Genomic DNA, 17,490 nt, shown 5'->3' with positions numbered 1-17,490 from the left:
CATTCGACAGTTACACCCCTAGGAAGTTTGAAAAATCCAAACGCTTTCCAATAATTACCAGTTGCAGCAAATTAAGGTAAGAAATAAACAAGTATGAAAGCCGTAGAGGCTCGTGTTTTCGTTTTTAGATGATGTAACACTTTTAGCTAACTTTGCGTCACGTTTTCTCACGACGTAACATTACTTCATACATCATGGTGACATATGGACTCCACGTGGTGTGTGGGGCGTAATAGCAAAGTTTGCACCTAAAGCCAGTCCGCAGGCTGACAGCAGAAGAGGCACCACTGTTCTGTCCTGAACCGGGCTCCGGCTATATTCCGCGTAACTCTTACACAAACACACACAGGTGAGTGCCGAGCATTTCACCAGCGGGTTATGTGCTAATGTTGCTCAAAGACGTTTTCTGGAAAGAGTAGCATTGATGCATTTCGATTTTGCTGTAATAGTATGTATTGAAAAACCACTGGTGTAAGTTGGAGCAAGTGAATTGGATTTGGTAGAGACTGCATCTGAAGTTAAACACCCTTCATCCCGTTGTAAATGAAATGTGCACGTATTCTTTGTATGTATGTATTCTCATTCACACTGCTTGTACGCAGGGACACTGCAAATCAGCAAATGTGCAGTTTTGTTTATATTTTTAGTATGTTGTAAATTTGGCCAGGTCTCCATTGAGATGATCTCAAGATGATCACAGTGTGACTTTGTGGTAAAACAAAGGTTAAATTAAAGGGTATCACCTTTTTTTTTTAACTGTTGTATGTGTATGCTCCCACACGGCTGCTACCAAATTTCCAATTTCCTCTGCAATTACAACAAAGGAATCAGTTTGCTCTCTGCTGTGTGTGTGTGTAAAATGAGGTAGGTAGAACTTTATTAAGGATAAGGATAATCACCGGTATTTGGCCAAGTATGTTACACACAAGGAATGTTGTTTCCGGTACAGAACCGATGGCAGCCATCTGCAGCGCCACCTCAACCGATGGCTCTACCCGTCGGGGGCAACGGGGGGGTTCAGTGTCTTGCCCAAGGACACTATGACACGTGGACTGTCGGCACCGAAATTCGAACCTTCAACCTTCTGGTTGAGAGACGACTGCTCTACACACTGCCCCACTGTCGCCTCCCCACAGTGGGGGAAGTTCCAGTGTTCCAGCAGCAGTCAAAAACAACAGAGCAAGCAACAAGACATCATAAGAACAGATAGCACACACCGATCTTGATAGACAAATTCAGAAAGCAAAAAAGACAGTACAAGCATTTCACAACAGCAAACACAACATGGATCTCTTAAAAACAAATCAAGAATCTTAAAAAACAATTCGAGAATACCCAACAAACATTTAAGAGAAAGGAACAGATATCGCTCTCACTCAAATCACAGACAGGTCAGTCTGTGGTCAGAGGGGGAGGGGCGGATGTGTACGCGTTCCTAGCATAGGTATGGCCCAGAGTTTTAATTGTGTAGGAGGGTGGCAGAGATTGGGAGGGAGGCATGGCATGGTCGAGGTCCCCGAGATAAGGATTAGGGCCTGCGGGTACTGCGTCCCCCGAGACACCGTGCACCTGCACGCAGCAGCAGAACCGGCCCTGGGATCAGTGGAGAACCGTCACCACGGACCACAGATCCTGGAGACCCCAGTGAAGTGCGTGCAGGACCTCCTCCTGTACACCCGCCGCAGCTCCGCCAGCGCGCCCAGCTTGTCCATCTTGTGCCCCAGCGCCTCACTCCAGCTCCTCTCCCAGCGCTTTGCTCCAGTTCTGCAGACTTGCCCCTCTCGTCGCATCCCCGTCGGAATCCCCGGCCACTCACAACAAGGAAGCCGACTGTTGGCAAGCAGAGCAAACAGTCGGGGCCGCGACACAAGGGTCCCCCCGAGGCAGATTCAAAAGCTTAGTGATTTAAATCATAGCCAGTGATTGGATTAATTGTGGAACACCCCCACACTGTGCAGCATTGTTCCCTTTCTACTGCATCTCATCCCTGTTATTTAAGGATACATTTTTTTTAGACGTTTCTGCTCAGACACAGGTTTGAGGTCAGTGCAGATTGTCATGGTTTGACCTCTGACCCAGTTTTGTTTGGGTTGTGAGGGTGGAGAATGGAGCACACAAGTCTGTGAACATGGTGCAAAAGTTGGAATTGCTTTTCTTAAATTGCATTTTGGGATATTTAATAATGGAGAAGCCTCAAAACCATTAAAGTTTTTATTATATTGATGAGATTACATTGATCCAAATGTGTGGACTGTTGAGCCTAACAATGTTGATGCTTGTGAAATCATCAGTAAATAAGGACGCATGTGTCTGTATAGCTCTAAAATCAACATTCTGTCTCTAACTTGTGCAAATAATAAAATAGTTGCTTAACAGAACATTAGTTTATTTCAGAAACACTGATGTGATCCAGTCACTATGTTCAGTAACTAAAACTAAAAAGAGACTGCAGCAAACCGAGCTTACAGGAGGTGGTTTGCTGTATACCAGCCTGATAATGGCTTTGTTTTTTATGGAAATGAGCCCCTGTTCTCAGTTGCTGGCAATTTGGCCTTGTCTGGTGCCCACACTGTTTAATTGTCGGCTTGTGTTTTTGTTCTAGTTGATTGGATCCTTGTTAGTGTGGCATTACAAGATGATATAAGACCCCAGGCCTCACAAAAGGTCAACGCTCCATCACAGCTTAGCAGACTCTTTTCGTTATAGGTCAATCTTTGCATGCAATTAAATGGTTACTTTATGAACAATTAAAGAAGCACCTGGTGTTCTGTAGCGAAGCCATGAAGGGGAGAATGGGGTCAGTCTAATACCACATGTTGGGAATTGTTTTGTTCAGGTACCATGGCGGAGCGGGTGCTGGTGGTCGGAAGCGGTGGACGGGAACATGCACTGGCTTGGAAGCTGGCCCAGTCACCTCAGGTTCAGCAAGTCCTCGTGGCCCCCGGTAACGCAGGCACAGCCAACTGTGGCAAGATCAGTAACTCTGGCAAGTTTACGTTCATATTTTTTCAAAGCTGTATTTATTTTATTCTCACAGGGAACTTGAGAAGCTGGAACCAAACAGAGTGCTGTTAGCTTTGTGCTGAGTTAAGCTAACATGCGCAAGAGCAGTATTAATGTTCTTATCTGTGTGCATGAAAACATAGTTCCTAAAACACTGAATGGGTCCTTTTTAACAATTAGTTTCTTCAGTGTTGGAATAAATTTAGGCCTAAGTTTATGACGCCATGTGCAACAAGAAGAGAAGTTCACACAGAAAGTAGTTAATTAAAGCATGGACTGAATTAATACTCTAATTAGCTGGGTTAAATATGTGATGGTGAACACTTGAGGAGAAAATGATTTCTAAGTGCCCACTCTCACATGATTATTTCCCCATGCAGAGGTATCAGTGAGTAACCACACCATCCTGGCTCAGTTCTGTAAAGATCACCATGTAGGGCTGGTGGTGGTCGGGCCTGAGGTTCCACTGGCAGCAGGTGAGTGAACGTTGGTGTTAACCTCTTATTTCCCCAAAACCTTTTCTTTGTCACTGTTTGATCTTATTTTGTCTCCTTCCAGGTGTTGTGGATGACCTGACAGCTGCTGGAGTGCCATGTTTTGGCCCTTCTGCCAAAGCAGCTCAGTTGGAGGCCAGCAAGAGCTTTTCCAAGGCCTTCATGGAGCGTCACGGCATCCTCACAGCCAGATACGGCTCCTTCACTGACCCCCAGAAGGCTTGCAACTACATCCGCACGTCAGTACTTTTGACAGATACAGAGGTTGTTTCTGTGGAAGAGTAGAAGTGTGCATATATAAATTTTATAATGACTAACGTATAATAAGGAAAATTCATGTCCTCCTCAACTGTCCGGCTAATAATTGAAGTACAAAATGGAAATGCTGTTTATGCTCAGACATTAATAGCATTTTGATCAGTTTGGGTTTCCAGCAGAGAAGTGGTGGTGTTTTGTTTTTCAGAGTCATTAAACACAAAAATAATGAAAAATGAAATCTTCAATGAAGTTTGTTCTCGGATGGTTTCAGGAGTTAATGATCTAAGATGTGATGATTCTCCTTCATATCAGAAGTTGCACAAAGTGATCAAACAAACAGGCTTTTGCAAACAAAATAATCCTTTATTCTCAGTGAAAACAGCAGCTGCCGCACTGTGACGGCTTTCATCCATGTGGATCCCAAACTATAGTGTGCTCCGCAAATGTTAAATGGTCCACAAAAAAAATATTTATGCTTCATATCAGCGATGCATCATGTGTTGCAGATGTGTATTCTGTGAAGAGATGCTGGTTTCCATTGCTTTTGTTTTGCCTGGGCTCTGTAGGGCTGACTTTCCTGCACTGGTGGTGAAGGCCAGCGGTCTGGCAGCAGGGAAGGGAGTCATTGTGGCAAGAGACCAGGACGAGGCCTGTCAGGCTGTGATGGACATTATGAAGGTACGAGAGCAGCAGGCATTTATCTGTGGGGTCACTGATGCTTGGAATTAGAAACTGCCCTGCAGTGTTGAGCTCATTTACTGAAGGAGAACAGTCGTTGTACACTGAGCAGCCCTGCTAGAAATATGATACATGCTGTGGACACTTTAAAGCTGATCAATTGCTACTTTAAAAATAATTATAACAGCGCACTGTGTATATGTGAAATGGGTCACTGGCAAACCCCTGAAGAATTATCACCCACATCTGCAGCTCCCCTCAGTTTGATGGAGCATTTTAATGATTTCAACTAAGTTCTGGTTTTGTAGCCACAGCTTTATTGTTTGGGTCTCCTAGTCTCTGTGGTGTTTTCACAGGCATTCAGCAGAAAACTCTCAAATCCTCTGTACACTCCCTGCTCAGCACAAGATAGCAGACAGAAAAAGCAGCTAGATCAGGGGTGGGCAAACTTTTTTGACTCGCCGGCCACAACGGGTTCTAAAATTTGACAGAGGGGCTGGGCCAGGAGCAGAAGGATGGCATGTTTGTGTGAACTAATATAAATGACATATAAAAGCCATTATATAAAAGGTTTTGGCCTTTAACAGGTAGCAAAGCATGAATATGCAAGGCTTATTATACAAATTATTTTTCATAACACAGTAGAGAAATAAACCTTCGGTTTCAGTGGGAACAGTGTTGTTGGTCTCCCTTTTTAGCCAGTGCACCAGAGTTAGTTTTGTTGTGGCTATTCTCAGGATAGATCTGAGGTGTTGGTCATTTAACATGGACCTGCGACTGGCTTTGTTGATGTTCATGACGCTGGACGTTTGGTCACACACATAGGTCAAACCAAACAATGCCAGCATCTTCTGTGCCGTCCTCTGGAGGTTTGGAAACGTGGCTTCGTTAAGTAAAGCATAAAAGTCATTCCGTTTAAGAGAGTTGAACTTCTCCTTTAAAACGAAGTCAGACTGAAGATCGATTAGTTTCAATTGCAGCTCCTGTGGTGCTGTTTCAGGGTCTTGTGACAGGGGACAGGACACCAGCTGAAGTGACTTGTCAATTTTTTTAAAAATCAGAGAACCAACGGCAGAATTCTCCGTACAGGTTGTCCAGTGATTTGCTGTATTTCTTCGCGTTTCAGGTGGCCTCTTTCTGCATGGCTAGTGTGGGAAAATGGGCAAAAGAGTTGTTTGAAATTTGTCTGGAGAATAAAGTCAGCTTGGATTTGAAGACTTTCACATTTGTGTACATGCTGTGCACAAACTGATCTTTCCCCTGTAGCTTCACGTTCAGCTCGTTTATGTGTGAAAAAATGTCCACAGCAAATGCAAAGTCACAAAGCCAGTTCTTGTCGCTCAGCTCAGGAAATTCGTCGGATTTCCCCATTAACTCCAAAAATGTGCTAATCTCCTCTTTGAGCTGTAACACTCGCTGAAACACTTTGCCCAAACTTGACCACTGGACACGAGAGTGGTAAAGTAAGTCCTGGTGATCTGCATCAGTTTCCTCCAGGAACACAATGAACTGACGGTGCTGAAGTCCCCTTACTTGTATGAAGTTAACAAGTCTTACGACTGGATTCACGATATGATTAAAATACAATACAGACTTACACAGAGATTCCTGATGAATGATGCAGTGATCTACCATCTACTGGGGGAAACGCAGGCATTGTAGGCAAAAGGCAAAACGAATGAGGTTTAATGATAACATAATTTAATAATATAAGTTGGACAAGTTTGGCAGGCCGGATTAAAAAGCCTAACGGCCTGTAGGCCGTAGTTTGCCCATACATGAGCTAGATGGTGAACGTTACAGATCAAGCAGCTAAAGAGGAGGGTAACTGTGTTTCATAGGGTAGAGTGGTCATCTCCCAACCGGAGGGTTGGAGGTTCAAATCTCGGTGCTTGCAGTCAACACGTTGAAGTGTCTTTGGGCAAGACACTGAACCTCCCTGTTGCCCCCGATCGTTAGAGCCACCGGTGTGAGTTGGCGCTGCAGATGGCTGCCTTGGTTCTGTAGCGGAAACAAATTCCTTGTGTGTAACATACTTGGCCAAATAAAGTGATTATTATTATTTACCTCAGGAGTTGGTGGAGACCAAAAACAGAGCTAACCTGCAATCACCAGGTTAACAGAAACTTGAAGTGCCTATGGCATGCTAATTTTGCTCATTTCCAGCCATTTAATGTTTAATCTTGGGTAAGTAAAGATTAGCTTGTCGCCCCTCATCACTCCAAATAGTCAAATTATTTCAGAATGATTAAACCAGAGAGTCTCGTCCTAAAAATGAGAGGATAGCAGCATAACTCCTGCTGCTGGTGTTGTCGCAAGTGGACAGCACAACAAAACGCAACGGCATTAATTAATTTGAATTTCTCCTCAACAGATTCAGTATGTACCTATTAAAAGAGATGTGTAACACTCTAAACAAAGTGGGTAATTGAGAAACCCCATATTTTAACTGGCATAATGCAGACATAGTAACTTCTCCAGCCTTACAACAATTCTCTCTAACGTTACAGAAACAAGTCATTAACAGACATGCAGCGTGTGGTTTTAAAACTTACTGTTAAGTCCCACCCAGTAGTGGAAACGTCACTGCCTTTCAAGTAGCTCCAAGGTCGGTAAATCCAACCGGTGGTTGCTGCGTCTTCCCCACATGACCACATACAGTCCCAAAGCAATGAAACTAATTCCAACAGGTAGTGTAGCACCAACAATAATATGATGGGTTGTTAATCCGCTGGTTAACCAGTATCACTTCACATGTGGCAGACACACTGGCCTCAAGCAGTCAGAACAAACAGGTACTATGCTCCAGGGGAATCCACTGTTGATGAGCTGATCACTAACCACCACTGGGGCTCCACTGGCTGGCTGCTTGTGGATTAGACCCAGTCAGGTAAAACAGGAACATTCCTGGACATGCAGTAACTTCAGGCCCCTGTGTTTTTCTCCACATCCTCTGGCCACAGTGCAGCAGCAGGAGGGAAAATGTATCCACAAAACTGCCTTTATAATGGCACTGCTGGATGTCAGGCAAACTCGCATGAACACGCAACCTGGAACGCGGAGCCTGGATTTTATGTCCATTTAAGGAAATCCTTAAACTATCACGTGATACTTTATTTTGTTAGAAAAAAGTCTTGCGAGCAAGTTTGCGAAACGTGCATAAACTGTGTTGCTTCTGCATAAAAATACTAAAACACACCTGATTTTTTTAGCTTTAGTTCTAAGATGGTAATTCACCATTGTAACATTGTAGATAAGTCAAAAAATGAGGAAAAGCGCCATGGGCTCTTTAATGAATGATAATGGGGCTCCATGTGTGCTGGGTGAGAAAATAAGCAATTGTTCACCAAAAAGTGCTTCTTTGACTTGAAATGTGAAAGTGAATTAAAGAGTTCTTGCAGGTTTAACACTTCCCCACACTGTCTGTCTTGTTTTGTTTAAAAATTAAATCCTGCAGTGAATTTTATTCTCTAGTCAGCAATTCATTTTATTTGAACCCTGCTCCACTGTGTCTTTCTCCTGTCATTGTCTTCAGCAGCCTGTCTCCCTTTATAAAGCTGCACAGCAACCTCAGGCACTGAGTCGCCAGGTTGGGGATTGTCACTAGAGTATGTTGCTGATTGTCAGAGCCAGGTTTCATCTCTTTAATGGTTTTTAGGAGACTATTACGCTCCCATTTTCAACATGTTCAAACGTATCGCACTCTCTCTGCAACATTTTGCATGGCAGGACAGAGCGTTTGGAGCTGCAGGGGAGACTGTGGTGGTTGAGGAGCTTCTGGAAGGGGAGGAAGTGTCTGTAAGTAGAACTTTTAAGAAGTATGTTGCAGAAAGTATGATTTTTTTTTCTTTTTTTTTTTCAAGCAACTGAAAAGGATGTTGATACATTTTCTTTCCCTGCTCCTGTAGTGTCTGTGCTTCACTGATGGCTCCTCGGTGTCTCCGATGCCCCCAGCACAGGATCACAAGCGGCTGCAGGATGGTGATCTGGGGCCAAACACTGGTGGCATGGGGGCTTACTGCCCCACCCCTCAGGTACTGTGGTAACAAGAAGCAGCAAACAAGGTTGTGCTATAACACCGGTGTTTGTTGGATACAGTCCATATGTGTGCAGCTGTCACAAATGAGCTCCGTGCTACTCCTGACTCAGCTGTTTGTTCTTGATGTTGTGCAGGTGAGTCAGGAGCTGCTGCAGCAGATCACAGAGACAGTCCTTCAGAAGACAGTGGACGGGATGAGGGAGGAGGGGACTCCTTACCGTGGCAAGTGCTCTTTTCTTTTGTCTAACTCTCCTGCCTCTGGACTTGTCTGTGTAGTGGGGAGTTTATATTGTTAGATGAATGAAATATGGCCTTTCTCTGTCCTTTTTCCAGGTGTGCTGTATGCCGGGCTGATGCTGACCAAACAAGGGCCAAAGGTGCTCGAGTTCAACTGTCGCTTTGGAGACCCTGAGTGCCAGGTGTGTGTCACTGATGCTGTCTGTCAGCGGATCTGGTGGATTTAAATGTAATAAGTGGTGTTGTGCTGCCACTCTGTCAGGTGCTACTGCCCCTGTTAAAGAGTGACCTGTATGAAGTGATCTTGAACACTATGAATGGCAAACTGGCCTGCAACGCCCCCGTGTGGCACCAGGACAGCTCTGCAGTCACGGTGGTAATGGCCAGCTCTGGTTACCCTGGCTCCTACAAGAAAGGAGTAGATATCACAGGTGTGCATGACATTGACACAAATGGCAAGGCTGTGATGTGCTATGACTCCCAACACATTTTGGCAGTGAAACGTCACAGCAGCTGTCATAGTGAATCAAACTAATCTTATTCACATACACAACGCACTGTACTGACTTTCCTCAGGACTTAGCTATTCAGTTTGTCATCAGAATATTTTAACCAATTCTGTAATCATCTACATTCTACACTTTGATTTAAAATAAGTTGATGTGTATCTGGCGCTGTTATCACTAGGTTTGACCCAGGTTCAGGACATGGGGCTGCAGGTTTTTCATGCTGGCACGGCTCTGAAGGAAGGAGGTGTGATCTCCAGTGGTGGGCGGGTCCTGACGGTCACTGCAGTCAGGTCATCCCTGGAGATGGCCCTGCGGGCAGCCAATCAGGGGGTGGCGACTATCGGTTTCCTGGGTGCTGTGTACCGCCGTGACATTGGCCACCGGGCCATCACTTACCTGAACCGACACAGGTGTGTGTGTGTGTGTGTGTGTAAATGTGGTACAGACCAAAAAAAGCAATGGTCTGCATGGGGGAAAAAACATTCCTTTTATGGATAAACCAGCTTCACTTGGGTGTATCTGTCATAGTTTCTTTAAATAATTTAAATAATTGTTCATTTCCATGTACGGTATATCCAACATCTGTAATTCACACCCAGAGGTTCCTTACTAGTTTTAAGACTTTTAAACCTCTTCCATAAGACTTGTTACAGTTTGACTGTATACAGACACAGTATTGCGCTGGGACTAAATGTCACAGCTCATCAGGTGACTGAGCGGTGTTTCCCTGTATCTCTAACAGAGGTCTAACCTATAAGGACAGTGGAGTGGACATCGCTGCTGGTAACAAGCTGGTGGCTATGATCAAGCCTCTGGCCAAGGCAACTTCTCGTGCTGGTAACTTTATTCTCCTCCCAAACTGAAGAAAGAAGCTTTTTGTACAACTAATTAAAATATTCTTGTGTGTTACACTGTGCAAATGTCACAAACTACACTGGGAGTTAAGGTTTTCATGTTTGCCCAGTTTCAGCATGTTTGTGACTTAGCAGAGAGGATATTGTTTTCTTCTTCTAGGTTATCTGTCTCATTAGAAAACAAATTGCTCTATTTTTAGTAATTGTAAATGCAGTGACTTTTATGTCAGTTTTAATAAATTCAGCAGCCCTAAAACAAATAGTCACATTAGAAATAATGAATGAAGCTGTACACAGGTGTGTTGTCCCCCCCACCCCAATCCCCCCCATCAGGGTGTAATGCTGAACTTGGGGGCTTTGCAGGGTTGTTTGACCTGAAGGCAGCGGGATTTGTCGACCCAATACTTGTGTCTGGGACAGACGGGGTGGGGACCAAGCTTAAGGTGGGATTAAAATTTTTACAGCCTGTTTTAGGCAGAAAATAAAGAGCATTTGCTAGTTGATCTTCTGCACTGCTTATATTCAAATATGTGGCACCTATTGCAATTGCAAAGTCCTGGAACAACATGCGTTTCTGTTAAAGTACTAAAAACCTCAACTCTCTTCAAATTGGCTTTGGTAATTATCAGATCGGAAATAATGGGGCAGCAGACAGATTCAAAGGCTGACAGTCAGGCTTCTTTAAACCCTTGAATAGAATCATAGGTTCCATCAATTTAAAGTGTGAGAGAGACGGTGTTATTTCAGAGACTTGGATGAAAGTTAGCCTAATTTTGCAGTGTTTGTCAAGGTGCCCACATTTCCCACAAGTGATCATGCTGCTTTGAATTTCATATTAAATTAAAATCTCCAGCAAAGTATCGGTCAAATGACCCTCATCTCTGTTGCTGCTGCATTTTATAATTGTAATCTATTAATGTGTTTTACGTGCATATTAATAGGAGGAAATTGGTTTTTACCCCCTCTTCTTTACTGTACATAATTGTAAATTAAGTTTTAAACTCAGCCTTTTCTGATACAAATGAATGATACCCATTTAGAACCAAAATATTAAGTGAGAGGTGACAATTAATACTGTAATCGGTTCCATATTTGATGGCCATTAGTAAGGAAAAGGTGATGGTAACTTTTCATACCACATCAATAAAGCAGGATGTATATCAAGCCAGCAGCTTTAATGAACATCAGTGTCATTTGTTTTTTAAAGTATTTTTCTTCCCACCCCAACTTTTTTGTTTTTTTTTGGGTTTTTTTTATCCTCAGGTTGCACAGGCCTGTGGGCAGCACAGCAGCCTGGGTCAGGACCTGGTGGCCATGTGTGTGAATGATGTGCTCGCTCAGGGCGCCGAGCCACTCTTCTTCCTTGACTACTTCTCCTGTGGCAGCTTGGATGTGGATGTGGCTGCCTCTGTGGTTAGCGGCATTGCTAAGGCCTGCAAGGTTGCCGGCTGTGCTTTACTAGGTGAGAGAAGACACGTCTTAATTAAAGATGATAACTGGGTGGGGTGTCCTGAAATATTTCCAAATCTGAAGTGTTATATTTCCACCTTTGAATCATGAGGTGTAGAATCTGTGCCACAGGTTGACTTTTACTTTCTGCAATTCAAAGTTGGATCTAAATGTACTGTATCTCAACTTCCGTTCTTGGTGCCACATTATGCCTCCACCTTTTTCTGTGCTCACGTCCAGGTGGTGAGACAGCAGAAATGCCAGGTGTGTATGCTCCAGGTGAGTATGACCTGGCAGGATTTTGTGTTGGGGCGGTGGAGCGCGGAGCCCTGCTGCCTAGGCTGGGGGACATCACTGAGGGGGACCTGTTGATTGGAATAGCGTCCTCTGGTGTCCATAGCAATGGCTTCAGCCTGGTCCGCAAAGTTCTGGAGAGGGCTAACCTCAGCTACAGCTCCCCTGCTCCTTTTGGCAAGCCAGGACAGACTGTTGGTGGGTTTCCTTCTTGTCACAAAGGGGGGTCCAAAGCATGCTCTTAATTTTTGTCTGCTGTACTGCAAATTTTTTTTTTTAAGTAGGTGTCAATGAGAAAATACAGCTTGTATATACACGCTGTTTTTAGCCGTGTTAGCAGCTGGATTGCCGTGATTTTTGTACACAGTTGGATCAAAATATTGTGCAACAATAAAACTAGCATAAGCTATTATTTCTTTGGTGCTAATGAACGAGTATGAGTATGCAGCAAACTAAAGATTAGCAGGTTAGCATGTTATATATTTATTCACCCAGTGCATTAATACTTTAGTTTTTAGATAATCAGCATTATCTGTTTAAGGCTAATTGATGAATGTTAGCATGCTAAAAGGGTCAACTAACAAACCTAAATTATAAGCTGGTATGTCTGTCAATATTTTAGACTCTCAATTAGACTAGACAATTATTAGCTTCAGTAGCAGTTAGTTTCATTTTAATTGCAATAAAATTTATATACATGTATTTTCTCATGAACTCTGGTGCTTCCTGACACATAGCATCTAAATTAGTTTGCAAATGAATTTTCTCCTCGGCTTTATGTAAATTTGCAGTGTCTAGAGGTCTGTTTCTGCTAAAAGTCATTGAATGATTTATTTGACAATAAATGCTAGATGACTAGTTTTATTTGTTCTACCAATGTAAACTAAATAAGTGGATGGAATAATCGGAATGCCAGCACCGACGAGGAATGTTAAATCATTTTGTATTAACACTGATATGGCTTCAAATATGCATGAAACAAGTAATTATTTCAAGTTATTTGACGCTTTTGTGATAGACAGACAAAATAAGTATATAAGTCAATTAAAGTAATGGAGTTGTAGTTGTAAGAGTAATTGTACAAGTTTAACCACTGATTTCCACTGTTTGAATGTAAATCTGCTTTCAGGGGAGGTTTTGCTGACACCAACAAAAATCTACAGTCGTCTGCTGCTGCCCATCCTGGACAGTGGTGCTGTCAAAGCTTATGCTCACATCACAGGTGGTGGACTTGTGGAGAACATCCCTCGGGTGCTTCCCCTGGAGCTGGCAGTTGATTTAGGTGAAATGAAATGGACATTTCATATGCAACATAGGTGTGTGGAAATGTTGAACACTGTCTGGAGCTACGTTTGCACTTTGGAGATCAGGTTTTTATTTATGGTTCATTTGCATTAGGAGAAAATCAGGAACAGAGACTGTTTCCTGTATACATCTATAGTTGCACGACCTTTGCACATTTAAGTCAGACAAAATGGAAGCACAGATAAACAGTCATCTGTATATTCAGATTGCCTTCACTTGTTCTACATACTCTGCTTGTCCTGAGATCACTTTCCCCATGTTGAAAATGTAGAGGTCATCTTGTAGTTGTTATTGAAGGTCCCAGCTGTGTTGTTAATAATAGGTGTTTATGCACGACTCAGATGCCTCTTGCTGGAGCATCCCCCCAGTATTTTCCTGGCTCTTCAAGGAAGGGGGCCTGAGTGAGGAGGAGATGGGCTGCACCTTCAACTGTGGCCTGGGAGTGGTGCTGGTAGTTGCACCCTGTGATGCAGAGAGGGTCCTATGCCAGCTTCAAGCACATGAAGATGCCTGGATTGTGGGTTCACTGGCCCACAAGCAGCCTGGTAAGATGGAGAAAAACTGTATAATTGAGTGTAAAACAGTACAAGACAATCAGTGGACTACAATCCAAGAAGAATAAACAAGGTAGATAATGAGAGCTGGTGAACAGCTGACAGGTTTTCTGTTTGTGTGTGCAGGGGCAGAAGCTGTGGTTGTTCGTAACCTGAGACGCAGCCTACTGAATGCAGGGCTGGCCTCCAGTAGAGAGTTGAAGCAAGATGGCAGTTCCCATAGTGATGGTAAAAAGATGCACAAAAGGACAAGAGTGGCTGTTCTCATCTCAGGCACAGGTGTGTCTTAAATAATGCATTGGCTTTCCTAGCTGTGAGTTAAATGAGAAAGCTGAAGTATGAATGAGCGAGCTTTAGTGGTTCTTGTATGTGGTGTGGTGGTGTTGGTTTTTTTTTTATTTTTTATTCCTGGAGATGGCTAGGCTAGCTGTTTCTCAATCATTGATATAGTTATGCCAGGTTAACTGGCAGCTGTATAAAATGTAATAGTGGTAATATTTTCAGATCAGTCAGCAAGAAAGCAAAAACATGTGAAAGTGTTTTTAAATGTGGGTGTCAAGATTCTTTGTTGTTTGTGTCAGGCACCAACCTACAGGCCCTGATAGAGTGGACCAAACGCCCGTTGAGCTCTGCTGAGATTGTAGTGGTCATCTCCAACAGACCAGCAGTTCAGGGCCTGAAGAGGGCATCACTTGCTGGCATTCAAACACGAGTAAGAGCAAAAGTCATGCCATAAAATAGTGTTTTTGTAGCCATAGGAGGGTAACCAGCCTGGACAAGAGTTGAGTCCTAGGCAGAGAGTTTAAAATGCAGCTTTTGGGTCAGCCTATTATTGTAAGTACTGTAGGACTAGGTTCTTGTTACCATTGCTAACTCTGAGAGACGAGACAGTCCAAGTAACTTCAAAACAGTGCTGATTTATTCAAAGGATCACAGGTAAAATTAACATTACACGCTCAGGTATCTTGCACCTCCAAACTGCTCACAGGCAGATGTAAGATGAAAGACCCTGAACCCACCAGGCCTATACATTATATCCCCTCGGTTGGGCTAGCCCCATACTACACAGAAACGTCAACCGAGACGTCTCTGTTACCAGCTTTGCAGCTGGTCATAGCAGTAGTCAAAACATGAAGCAAATCAATGTGTGTGTGTCTGTTGGTTAAGTGGTGTGTAGCTAAAAACATTCTCACACGACCTCTAGTAACATGTCGTGACTTAAACATAAGAACATATTATGGCTAAGGCTACAGTTATACACGTCATATATTAAACACCCTGTCTGCTGACAGTCATCAACTCTTCTCTCTAGTATCCTTGACCAGATGTACCCTGTAGAAACTCATAAGCATGCCTAAGCATTTAACAGTCTAACTAGACATCCTATCTCCACTAAACATTTCTAATACATAAAGTATCTATCCAATTTCTATCTGACTAAAAATACCTAACAGTACAGTGCAAGTATTGCATAGCAAAGTTAAAACAGGATTTGATTTGATTTGATTTATTTATTCTTTCAAACATGTAACAACAGTATGTAATCACACATAATTCCAGACATGTCCACAAAAATATTTTCAATTTACTTATACCTAGTACATGCTTGAACGGAGTAGGAAGAAATTAGACTTATCTAGTCCTACCCCCTAATATCATCTTATCATCATTGGTTTGCAAGCAGTATTACTACATGAATACATATTCTACTTCCCGTCTGATTAATCATTAAGCCTTTTCTTGCATATATCTTGATTGACACATACCTTTATATTTATGTTTAAACTCATCAATATTCTTACTGCTTTTTATGTCCACACTTAAATTATTCCATAGTTTTACTCCACTTATTGAAATACAGAATCTTTTTTTGGTAGTACGTATAGCATGAATTTTTAAATTTAACTGACCCCTTAAATTGTATCCCCCTTCCCTTTCATCAAATAGTTTTTGAATACCACCAGGTAATAAATCTTTCCTGGCTTTATACACCCATCTTATGCACAATTCTTATCGCTCTTTTTTGTAATATATACAATGGTTGAAGTGAGCTTTTGTATGTATTTCCCCAGTTTTCAACGCCATACTCCAAGTATGGTAAAATCAGTGAAGAATACAAAATACGTAGTGCTTTCCTGTCCAAAATATGTCTGACCCTCGCCAGGATGAATTAAATATTGGTGAAGAATCATGCTGTATTGAAATTGTGGACTCTAAATGAAAGCCTTGGCGCATTGTGAAAATAGTATTGCACTCAGCAGGAGGCTGGGTTGATCCAGCTATTGGCCATGTGGCCTTCAGCTATGTCACAATCTCTCAGGGCACCCGTGTCTTGAAGCGTGTCATGCAAGTGAGTCCTCTTGAGGTTATGAGCTGGCACCAGGTAGGGAATTCACTGGAGTAAGGAAGCTGGCAGTCAGCTGACTGCAGCCAACAGTTACTGATGCCATATAACTGAGGCGAGGTGTCACCACAGGGCAAAATCATATGCAGTATGGTGAGCGGGGGGGGGGCCCCCCCCCCCCCCCCCAACCCGTTCTAGTGTGAGGGCCAGCCATTCGGTAGAACAGGCTTACTCCAGTGATTCACTGCTTACTCTGGTGATTGGTGATTTCCCTACCTGGTGCCAGCTCATTACCTCAAGAGGACTCAGCTGCTTCTGTGTGATCCCCACTAGGTAGTAGACCACAAGCTGTACGGGAGCCGAGCAGAGTTTGATGCCACCATTAATCATGTGCTGGAGGACTTTGGAGTGGAGCTGGTGTGTCTGGCTGGATTCATGAGGATCCTCACAGGAGCCTTTGTGAAGAAATGGAACGGTATGAAAATAGTGTACAGGTGTCATTACTTTCTATTTGTACAGACACACATCATCAGCATGGGTTTGCTCTTTTGACAGGGAAACTGTTGAACATCCATCCATCTTTGCTGCCAGCATTCAAGGGAGTCGATGCCCAGAGACAGGCACTGCAGGCTGGGGTGAGGATTTCTGGCTGTACAGTCCACTTTGTGGCAGTAAGTAAAACCAACACCTGCCTTTAAACTTTTAATAGTAAAACCTTAAACTATTTCACGTTACTAGTTACATTTACAATTCTAATAGTTTAGAGTTGATTAACTATTGCCTTTAAAAGCTTTTATTGATGATAGTACTTTTTTTTTTATAAACTAGAATGTGCTATATCAATAAACCTGCCTTACCTTTAATGTCCCCACATAGGAGGAGGTGGATGCAGGTGCTATCATCATGCAAGAAGCAGTGCCCGTGCTGTTTGACGACTCCAATGAGACACTATCAGACAGAATCAGAGAAGCCGAACACCGTGCTTTCCCTGCTGCTCTGGAGTTAGTGGCCAGTGGCCAGGTCAGGCTCTCAGAGGATGGACACATCTTGTGGAAGTCACACTCACAGAATTAGTGGAACTTGTTCAGAAAAGACATACTTGAGAATAAAATTACATTCCAGTTGTAAGTGTTGAATCTTTTACTTTGTCTCTAATCGAATTAACTACATCCACATTGTACAGTTGTCCTATTTCACAGTGATATCAGGGAGTATGTGTTGCATTCTAACAATTTTTAGGGGCCTCACTGGCACAGAATGTAACTTGCAGATTTCACAATTGCCATCACACTGCTCATTTACATAATCTGGTAGCATAACTGTTAAGATGTATTGTGTTACATAACTGCAGTGGCATTCAGCTGACACCCATAATCTTATGACCACACATTAACTAACCCAGCTGCAGGAAACTGTTAAAAACAAAAGAGCCTCTAATGTGGTTGCTTACACCTTATACGGTTGAGTGCAAA

At 43.0% G+C, this 17,490-nt stretch overlaps 1 protein-coding gene across 4 annotated transcripts; it reads left to right on the top strand.

Moving 5' to 3' along the window:
- On the top strand, positions 1-17,146 carry gart (phosphoribosylglycinamide formyltransferase). Of its 4 annotated transcripts, XM_020587771.1 has the most exons (23): positions 32-76; positions 237-349; positions 2,837-2,986; positions 3,384-3,479; positions 3,562-3,736; positions 4,322-4,433; positions 8,163-8,231; positions 8,342-8,467; positions 8,607-8,694; positions 8,806-8,891; positions 8,972-9,140; positions 9,397-9,628; positions 9,961-10,055; positions 10,406-10,515; positions 11,336-11,534; positions 11,762-12,013; positions 12,945-13,097; positions 13,462-13,665; positions 13,801-13,953; positions 14,256-14,386; positions 16,352-16,493; positions 16,574-16,689; positions 16,895-17,146. In XM_020587771.1, the coding sequence occupies exons 3-23, from the start codon at positions 2,842-2,844 to the stop codon at positions 17,090-17,092; spliced, it is 3,051 nt and encodes a 1,016-aa protein (XP_020443427.1). In that variant the 5' UTR covers positions 32-76; positions 237-349; positions 2,837-2,841; the 3' UTR covers positions 17,093-17,146. The 4 variants fall into 4 exon arrangements, with proteins under 4 accessions (XP_020443429.1, XP_020443427.1, XP_020443430.1 ...); XM_020587773.1 differs by lacking the exon at positions 237-349 and having other exon boundaries at positions 1-76; XM_020587774.1 differs by lacking the exon at positions 32-76 and having other exon boundaries at positions 83-349; positions 16,574-16,653.
- The last annotated feature ends 344 nt before the right edge of the window (positions 17,147-17,490 follow it).

This window comes from Monopterus albus, unplaced genomic scaffold, assembly GCF_001952655.1.
Source record: "Monopterus albus unplaced genomic scaffold, M_albus_1.0 scaffold478.1, whole genome shotgun sequence".
Classification (NCBI taxonomy): Eukaryota; Metazoa; Chordata; class Actinopteri; order Synbranchiformes; family Synbranchidae; genus Monopterus; species Monopterus albus.
This window is presented reverse-complemented; position numbering and strand designations above follow the sequence as displayed.

Excerpts from the sequence above, each read along its gene's own strand:
- gart (XM_020587773.1), top strand. The coding sequence starts at position 2,842 with ATGGCGGAGCGGGTGCTGGTGGTCGGAAGCGGTGGACGGGAACATGCA. Across the intron at positions 3,480-3,561 it reads TGAGGTTCCACTGGCAGCAG|GTGTTGTGGATGACCTGACA; the intron begins GTGAGTGAACGT and ends GTCTCCTTCCAG. Across the intron at positions 9,141-9,396 it reads GAAAGGAGTAGATATCACAG|GTTTGACCCAGGTTCAGGAC; the intron begins GTGTGCATGACA and ends TGTTATCACTAG.